Source organism: Volvox carteri (genome assembly GCF_000143455.1).
Source record: "Volvox carteri f. nagariensis unplaced genomic scaffold VOLCAscaffold_23, whole genome shotgun sequence".
In the NCBI taxonomy this organism is placed as follows: Eukaryota; Viridiplantae; Chlorophyta; class Chlorophyceae; order Chlamydomonadales; family Volvocaceae; genus Volvox; species Volvox carteri.
This window is the reverse complement of record NW_003307566.1, coordinates 1067795-1076968: the sequence shown is the minus strand read 5'-3', so window position 1 is coordinate 1076968 and position 9174 is coordinate 1067795. Positions and strand designations below refer to the sequence as shown.

Sequence of the window (9174 nt, the reverse complement as noted above, 5' to 3'; positions counted from 1 at the left end):
AGGCCTTTCGTACGGAAATGGCAATATGCAAAAAAATTTCTTAACGGGAAGGCTCCTGATGAGGCGAATTGGAATCAGTGAGGTCTGGCTGTGTCTAGAGATTGTGACTTAGGGTTGGCAAAGCTCACGTGCATTTGGAAGAATGCGCAGCTTAGCTCCCCGGGAAGCCCGAGCTCCTTTTGCTTGCCCTGGTACGATTTTAAAATTTCAAGGCATGTCTTACTCGAGTCCTGTTTCGACTCAGGAAGGGTCCTTTCCCATCACAGGTAGCAGCCGTGTGGCAAGACCTCTTCTGCGGAGAACCCCATGCTGTCGACCGGTGCAGGCATCAGCAGCTGCAAAAGGCCCAGTCGTGGTGGTGGACAACTATGACAGCTTCACGTACAATCTCTGCCAGGTCTGCTGAGCCGCCGTGCGTGCGATGCGGGGCCACCAAGCTGACGGTGCTCCTTATGACCGTATGCAGTACCTGGGTGATTTGGGGTGCGAGTATGTCGTATATAAGAATGATGAAAAGACGGTCGAGGAGATCAAGGCCATGAACCCTCGCGGCATCCTCGTCTCACCGGGGCCAGGTGGGGTTTGACAGAGCACTGCTTTTTCCCTGCAGCCCCAAAGAAACTGTAAGCTGTTTCACTCCCTCTGGATGGCTCTAGCCCCAGCTGCATCTCTGGCAGTGAATGGCTGGGCTTTCATCGCCTACAAGGGCGACTGGCTTGATCCATGTTCTATGTTGTATACTTGCTGCAAACCGCAGGGAGGCCTGTGGATTCGGGCATATCCCTTCAAGCTGTCCGCGAACTGGGTCCACTATTTCCCTTGTTCGGGGTGTGCATGGGACATCAGTGCATCGGCGAGGCTTTCGGAGGTACGTCTGCAGTACGGCATTGGTGGCCGCTTTTTCTCTGGGCGTGGCTGCAACCATGCAGGGAGCCGTTATGGGCGGGCCTTCGGGCCGCGCTGTACAGCACATGGTTGGTAGTATGCAGCAACAGCAGCACCACCTGTTTGTAACGATCTGGGTTGATGCTCGCGGTCCCATCATTTTTGCCATGTTTGCCAATTTCTGTTCAACACCGTGGCACGTGGCTGAGGAACAGCAACGATTGCTAAAACCCTCGGCCGCATCTCTCTTGCGCAGGCGATGTGGTGCGTGCGCCCTGCGGTGTGATGCACGGCAAGACGTCCCCCGTGTTCCACACGAACGTTGGCATCATGGAGGGTCTTCCCAAGTGGGTCGCTGTGCTCGCTCGCTCGCTCGCTCGTTCGTGAGAGCACCGTTCCCGCTGCTGTTGTGGCACTCGCGCACTATGTTGTGGCACACGCTGCTGTCCTTTCCTCAGTAATATTCCGTGTTGTTTGCCCCCGGCTAGGCCCAGTTTGCCAAGACCTAGCCCTCGCTTGAGCTTAACCCTGGCGGCCGTTATTGTTGTTTCTCCTGTCCTGCCTTTACTGTTGACGCACGGGTACCTGGATGCTTTGACAGTCTTTTGATCCTAATGTGCCGATGCGTTTATCCTGAACTTAAAGGAGTTTCTTTTTTCTTCATTGTCCCCGTCCACGCCCTCGCTGTCGATGGCTGCCTTGTGGCTGCCATGTGTACGGCCGCAACCATGTGTGGACAGTCCTTTCCAGGCGTGCCGCTACCACAGCCTGGTGATCAAGCGGGACACCATTCCTGAAGATCTGGAGATTACAGCCTGGACGGAGGACGGCACTATCATGGGCGTACGGCATAAGAGGTACCCTCACATCCAGGGGGTGCAGTTCCATCCGGAAAGCATCATCACGCAGAGCGGCATGAAGATCGTTGAGAATTTTGTCAAGTCGCTTTAGGAACTTTGTTGGTTGCTAAAGTGGGAGTGGCGGAATACATTTTTGGAAAGGGACATCTGGTGAGTAGGGTACTAGGAGGACCGGGAGGTTGGGGCTAGGTGAGCGTATAAGCTTTGGAACGAGCGCGTGGAGTGTTAAGCTGTGCGTGGGGGCCGAATGCGTGTAAGTGCGATGTACTCGGGCATATGGGTGTTTGCGTGCAGATTTGAGGTTTGGCTTTGAAGGGAGTATGGGATATCCTATTGGATAAGTGTGGTAAGTGATGGGAGAGGTGACTCCGTCGACTCATTACGTTGGGAATTGCCGACGCGAAACGGACGGGTTAAGTTCGGAGTGTCAGCCTGGCGCCTTGACCCATGTTAGACACGTGATCAGTACCAAATTTTCGTGGGCAGGGACGGTGAACCCGGTAGGTCTGCTTGTCACCATGCAGCCGCGCAAGGAATTCTAAAGATAAGATTCCTATCTGTAATAACTCGAGTTGACAAATTATGGATAACTGTTTTGGCTTGGTGACTTCCCTGTCAGCACATTAGAGATAAGTCAACTTGAGGCGGAGGAACAACCTGAGGAAAATTGGCTGAACAATTATATGTCCTAAACCTTTGTAGTTATTTAGTGTCAGGGGAAACGTTGCGACATGGGTCGTGCCTGTAAACTTTTTCCCATGCGTCGTAACCAACCAGCTGACCACTAAAATCTAAGACGCCATTACTGTAATCCCTCTTGCACAATTTCAATTTTATTTCTGCCACTTTTTTCATAACGACGCTATCAGACGTGGCGGCCGACCTTTATAGCTTTTGAGCTGGGCCTGGTGTAATTCGTAAGTAGTAAGCAGGATGCTTGCGCGCATGCCTGTGGGGCAGTTTGCTGCTGCCCAAACAGCAGCAACTCGGCCGGTCGTTGCGCCGGCGCGCCTCGTGCCATCAACGAGGAGTCCAGGCGTCCTAGTGGCCGGTGCGGTTTCTCGCCATAAGGACCAATTGAACATGCCAGCTAGCCGAGGCATGGTGCTGGCTTTTGGCCAGGCAAACAGTTCGCTGCGGCTACCAATCGACCTCGACCTGGAGCAACCGTTGCCAGGCTTCGATTCCATTGCTTCAGCGCTTGAAGACCTTGCAGCCGGAAAGCTAATCGTTGTGTTGGACGATGAGGATCGCGAGAACGAGGGCGACCTAATCATGAACGCGGATAAGGTCACGACGGAGACGATGGCATTCTTGGTCGAACACACAAGCGGCGTGGTTTGCATCTCCATGGAGGGCCGCGACCTGGACCGCCTCCGTCTCCCGCTAATGGTCAGCAGCGCAGAGAATGAAGAGTCGATGTACACCGCCTTTACTATCACCGTTGACCTGCGGGACGGCATCACCACGGGCATTTCCGCCGCCGACCGCGCCAAGACCATCCGCCGACTGGCCGACCCCAATGCCACGGCCGGCGATTTCCGACGTCCCGGTCACATATTCCCTCTGCGGTATCGCCCAGGCGGCGTCCTGGTCCGCCCTGGTCACACGGAAGCTGCAGTAGACCTGGCCCGCCTTTCTGGCTCTTTCCCTGCCGGCGTGCTTTGTGAGTTGGTCAACAAGGAGGACGGAAGTATGGCCCGCACACCGCAGCTCCTGGATTTTGCCCGTCGTCACGGCCTACGCTGTGTCACGATAGCCGACCTCATCCGCTACCGCCTGCGCCAGGATGCGCTGGTGGCTCCAGCTTGCGAGCCCAGCCCCGTCATCGCCGGCGTCGCAAGCGGCGGCGCAGCCTTCACGGCTCACTGCTTTCGGTCCACCGTAGATGGCACCGAGCACCTGGCTTTCGTACACGGCGCCGTGGCGGATTCGGTCTCCGATGTGCTAGTTTACATCCACCAAGAGCGAACTGTCGGCGACCTACTCAATGCCCCCGAGCCGCCAGGCCCCAGTGGTTTCAATGGCAGCGGCACACACTCCTTGAACGCGGCGCTGGGGACCGTCGCGCAGGCGGGCGCGGGCGTGGTTTTGTACCTCCGCGGCCAAACAGCGCGCGGCCTGGCTCCCTCAACGGAGCTGGCGGCGCTTGGCGGCAACAGCAGCAGCGGTGGCGGTGGCGGCAGACGACTTTACTCCTGGGACCTGAAGGATGCCGCAATCGCGGCGCAGATGCTACAGGCGTTGGGCGTGCGATCGGTGGCGCTCGCAGGTGCGGCTGAGGAGGGCAGCGGCAGCACGGCGGCTGCGGGTATGGCCACAGCGCTGCGCAGTTGCGGCATGAGTGTGCGACAGGTATTGGTGCCGGCACCGGCGCAGGTGGCGGCAGCGGCAGTGGCGCCGCAGCACAACGGCAATGGCAACGGCGCGGGGCATGTGCGGGGAGGGCCACAACAGCCGCTACAGACAGCGGGGCATAGGTAATTGTATACTTGGGTCGGGGGCATGCAGACTTGCATGGGTGACTGTGTTGCGTGAGCTGCGGCTGGGGGGAGGGGCTGGCCGCATGCAGCATGCCTGGCCGCGCCAGCACAGGTGATTGCCGCGCGGCTTTTCGGTGTTGCTGGGAATAAGTGTGCTTCCCTGCCGGGGTTACCTCTCCAGGTGTGTGCTGCGCGTGTGTGCGCGCCTGGTTATGCTCTTGATATGTGTGTGTGCGGGCTTGTGAAATGCAAGAGCGTGGCGGCAGTGGTCTACGCATCCTCAACCTGTGGCATATGGTGTGTGATGGCGGCGTTGTCAGCGGGGCCGCAACAAACCCCAAAGGGTTGTAAAAGCGCATGGGAGGGGCAGGACTGGAACCTGGGAGGTCATAATATGAGGGAGAGGCGCGTGGTGACGAAAGAAGGAGAGGACTGCTGGCTGAGTGAAGCACGGAGTGAGTTGATCCGGACCATATATTTATGCTGCGCGCCCTTGAGCTATGGCCGCAAGAGGCACAAGAGAGCCGGGGTACATGGTGGTTTTTGGGCAAGCGCGCCGTGAAGCGGGTGTGTATGTGCATGTGTAGGTGGAAAACAGTGTGCCTGTGTATCCTGTAGTGATGGTGGCGAAGTAGGCACTCCTGTACTCCTTGGCCGCGCCTCGCACAAAAGAAGCATTTTGTATCTGTTTAAGAGCTGCAAAGGATATGGGTCGGTTGTGGTTTTACTTGCTTCGTTTGCGTCGAGTGGTCTCGTCCCGTTCTTTGCTGTGTTTGGCACGAGGACGAAGCAGAGGTGATGGGCTGGTGTTATAGAAGTCGTATGTTCTGGTGGTAAAAGGCAGAGAGAGGAATGGTCACCGCGTTTCCTTGTTTCAGTTTATGCGTGTGTCGTCGCATTTGGCTACGCGGCCTAGCAGTAGGCTTTGAGGTTGGCTTGGGTACGTGACGTGAGAAAAAGCTGGGGAGAGACGTAAGACGTAACCCCCGGGGTGAAAAGCGGGGGAAGTGTTTGTGTGTTTGTGTGCCGGCGTCCGTCGGTACGTGTGTGTGTCATGTGGGGTCCTGCCTCGGACGGTGATCCGCTCTCGGTTGTTCCACCACAGAAACACAGCGCCGCCGTTATGGGGGCCCAACCTTTCAAGGACGGCTCTAGTGTCGTGTATCACAAGGCCCTTGGATTGCTTCCTGACCAGTTGACAACGATGCACAAATACAACCCCCCCCTTCCCTGGGTCCAGGACAAAACACGAGGAACATACTGACTGTGTGACTAGGTGGCGATGGTGGGCGACGTGTCGCTACGTCGCGGGTGCGGACATTAAAGGGCCAGTAGACATTAGCTGCCGACCAGCAGTCAGTTCACTCAGCTGCTGCTGCTGCCGCTGCCGCTGTTGCTGCTTGGGTGAGAGTGAATGCCGCAGCGTGGCAAAAGCCTGCACGATGTTGGGAGGGGACTGTGCCATCACAGCCAAAAGGCCCACGTGGCACGCCTGGCGTTCGTCCGGCCGGATGCATGGTGGCGGTTGCACCCGAAATCGAACTCGGTACACGGACTCGGGTATTATTATTAAGGAACGCAACGACGCATTGGCTCGCTGGGGTGGGGCGGTGGTGCGTCCTGGAGCCGCGTGCTTTGCCACTGTACCCGGACCTGGGGTCCCATCTGTACTGGGCTGGGGGATTGCGAACTAGATAAAGAAGGCCTGTGTGCGGGTCGCAGGTGCGGTTGCTTTTGTTCTACTGGTTTGGTAAGAGCCGTCTGTGAGCTTTATTTTGCACAGTTGTGTGTAGGAGTGTGTGTGTGTGTGTGTCTCCATCCGCTAAAAAGCTCTTCGCCATGCCTCCATAACTCTTTCCCATGATCGGTTATTCCTCTGGTCTTTTCTGAATTCATGCCTTTCATGCCACTTTTGCCACTGAGCCGGCCTCTGCCGTAATGGATCGCCCACGACTGGTACGAGGGCGTTCATTAAAGTTAGGAAAGACGTCCCGATGCGTATATCACCTACCGAAAATGGGCGAGGTGGTAAAATGTTGTGCCAATTCCTTGGTAAGTGACGCGGATTTTGCTGATACAACAGTCGAGGCTAGGGAGAACGTGCGGGAGCATCTTACTACGCACAAGCATCAGTTGCGTTGTACATGGAAAAGGCGCTGGGGCACAAAAGTACAGCGCAGGGTGTACAGCGAGTCGAGCCCGACGCCTGTGCTATGGATCCGGGGTAAAATACGATATCGGTCTATACTTAACGTCCCATGCTTAACATATCGTTTAGACAAAGCATGTTTGAAACGCGCTCTGCTGTCGGCATGTAATCTTCTCGTCTGGCTATCGGGATCCGTTTTCGCATGCCGTTTTGTTTCGTTGTTCGGTCGTTACGTCGTTTGGCCATAAGAGGCAGAGGCCTGCAGGCCAAGGCTTGTGCACTTTACGTTGTTAGAAATAGGCTGATTCCATTACCTAAGATAAACAACACACTGACCACGAAAGCTGCACATCTACAGTTACTGTAAGCTTCGCCCTAAAACTAGAGATATACAGAGCCATTATCCTCAGCATCTTGCTCGTTGCCTACTGAACCAAAAGATACAATCAAGACCTAATTATGGCATCTTTGGAAGCTGGAGGGAAAAGTCTGCAAGCGGAGTTCCTGGAGAACAACGCGCAATACGCTGCCGAATTCAATGACGGTCAGCTGCCCTTGCCGCCCGCTCGTCATGTGGGTATAACATCAAACATGAAATGCAGCTACGGACGAGATTATGCACCCAACGCGTGCTGTAACTTGGCAAATTACTAGACAACTCTCCGCGCCGACCTTCGCCATTTTGTCGCCCCCTGAACTCCAAATGAGGCTAGGCATTGGTGTTGGCATGCATGGACGCACGGCTCCACGTCGAGAAGGTGCTGGGAATCAAAAACGGTACGGAACGAGATCCAGATTTCCGTCGATCAGAATGCCGTACTTCCATTTGCCGTGCTACAACTCCCCGGAAGCTCCGCCATACCGCGTCGCCTCTGCCCCCGTGTTGCAGCCCGTCCACGATGACGCAAACCAACAGCAGCATCTTTCTCTCCCCTCCTTCTCCTTCTTCCTACCTCCGATGGCCCTCCCCCCCTCTGCCCTGTTCCCAAGCTGGACACTCCGCACTAAAACATTTTAATCACGCAACCCTTACGCGCAGGCGCCTGCCACTGCGTGCGCAACGCGGGGGGACGGGCCTCCGATGACGCGCTGCGCTCCATCGTCATTTCACAGCGCCTTCTAGGCACCAAGGTACTTTCTAGCATTAATCACCGAAGCGGTGAGCAGCAGTGCCTGCCTGGCGCGTTGCTTCGCTCGGGCTGCCGTCGGCCATCGTCACCTCCGCCGTTACAGGGAACCAGCCTGTGTTAAGGAACGGTCTCCTGATCCCATTTCCCCTTTATGAATTGTCCTGTACGTCTCCTTTGCGTCAGGAAGCCCCTTTCTTCAGCTGTTGAATAAGGACCGACCTTTCCGTTGCTTCTTGTTCAGGAGGCGAGGACATCTCTTTTCTTTCCCACGTCGCCTTCTGCGCGTCCTAACGGCGTCCGCATGCACCCCGACGTCCTCCACAACAATTTCCAACCTCCTCCTCCCCTCAACCAATCCTCCTTCCTTCTTCTTTTACCAAACTCCCACAGTTCCTCCGTGCACCCATGGCCCCGTGTCCCCCATCCCCCTAAGTCCCCCGGTGGGCCCTCTTTCGCCCTCCCTGGCCCCGCCTCATCATCGCACCTCTCGCCGCACCGCACCGCAACTGCAGGAGGTCCATATCATTCACCACACCGACTGCGGCATGCTGACATTCACCAATGAGCAGGTACGGTCCTAATGACACGTAGTGAGCCAAAAAACCGGCAGCATCGTTTATTTTGCATGTACGGCATAATATAAACGTCATCGTTTATGTACGGCATATATATATATATATATATCGCGTGTTTACTTTCGGCTTAGGTGCCATCGGCCAGCTGCCTCGCCCCTTCTGGAGGTGAGACTCTCTATAATGATTTGATAATCAAAAGTAATTAAAACAATCACCCAAGTGACAACCAACGCCTTACGATGCTTTACATATGTACGGTCACGCAATATTAATTTGTCTGGAAAACGGCGATGATTGATTGCTTTCTCCAAATCGGGACAGTGACTTCAAAATTTCCTAAGCACACCTTCGGGACATTCCTAGGAATGTGATTTGGAATGTGCAGATTAGGGCTGCAACGACCGAGCTGTTGAAGGCGGTTGTAACTAACGTTGAAAGTGTGCGCAAATATATGAATTCCGGTAATGTACGCACAAATCGAGAAATGGTTCCAAACGTAATGTACGTAATGCAACTTGCACCGAAATAATATTGTTATACCCGACACCTACGCTTATGTTTTCTACAAGCACTTCACACTACTCGGCATGCGACTTGACGCAGACAAAACCTCCTCTCCACCTCCACCGCGACGCCCAACAGTTGGCGGTGAAGATCAAGGAGGAGCTGGGCGTGGATGTGGGTGATCGCGACTTCCTGCCGTTCCCTGACCTGCATCAGTCCGTACTGGACGACATTCGTACCGTACGGGAGTCGCCGCTGGTGGCGCCTGGTACACGGGTGCGGTGCGGCTGCTGGTTTCCTTGCAACCCCCCTCCTCCCCCTCCTCCTCATCATCATCATGATGCCTTCCATCGCACATCACATCACACATCAAACCACTCGGCATCACTCCGCCCGTTGGCATGCCCATAATGTCTGTCTGATAGCCGCAGCCATCCGTCACCGCCGACGGCCGTCCGCCACATCCTTTCGCCGCTCTCGCCCATCCCTCGCCCATCCCTCGCCCACACCTGCCCGCACCTTCTGGTCGCGCAGGTCCAGGGGTATATTTACGAGGTGGAGACGGGGAAGCTGAGGGTTGTGGAGTGA

General features: G+C 55.7%; 3 protein-coding genes across 3 annotated transcripts; all 3 read left to right on the top strand.

Moving 5' to 3' along the window:
- The first annotated feature begins 78 nt into the window (after window positions 1–78).
- VOLCADRAFT_81469 (uncharacterized protein) lies at window positions 79–2318 on the top strand. Its single transcript, XM_002951393.1, has 6 exons — window positions 79–191; window positions 267–397; window positions 467–575; window positions 758–868; window positions 1142–1232; window positions 1626–2318. Exons 1-6 carry the CDS (start codon window positions 143–145, stop codon window positions 1834–1836), a joined length of 702 nt encoding a protein of 233 aa, XP_002951439.1. The 5' UTR covers window positions 79–142; the 3' UTR covers window positions 1837–2318.
- Window positions 2319–2846: 528 nt separating this feature from the next.
- Window positions 2847–4229, top strand: VOLCADRAFT_61351 (uncharacterized protein; the record flags this gene model as incomplete). The annotated part of the gene is made up of 1 exon (XM_002951392.1): window positions 2847–4229. One exon carries the CDS (start codon window positions 2847–2849, stop codon window positions 4227–4229), a length of 1383 nt encoding a protein of 460 aa, XP_002951438.1.
- Window positions 4230–6836: 2607 nt separating this feature from the next.
- VOLCADRAFT_61240 (uncharacterized protein) lies at window positions 6837–9174 on the top strand (the record flags this gene model as incomplete). The annotated part of the gene is made up of 6 exons (XM_002951391.1): window positions 6837–6950; window positions 7091–7154; window positions 7417–7508; window positions 8020–8076; window positions 8725–8862; window positions 9121–9174. 6 exons carry the CDS (start codon window positions 6837–6839, stop codon window positions 9172–9174), a joined length of 519 nt encoding a protein of 172 aa, XP_002951437.1.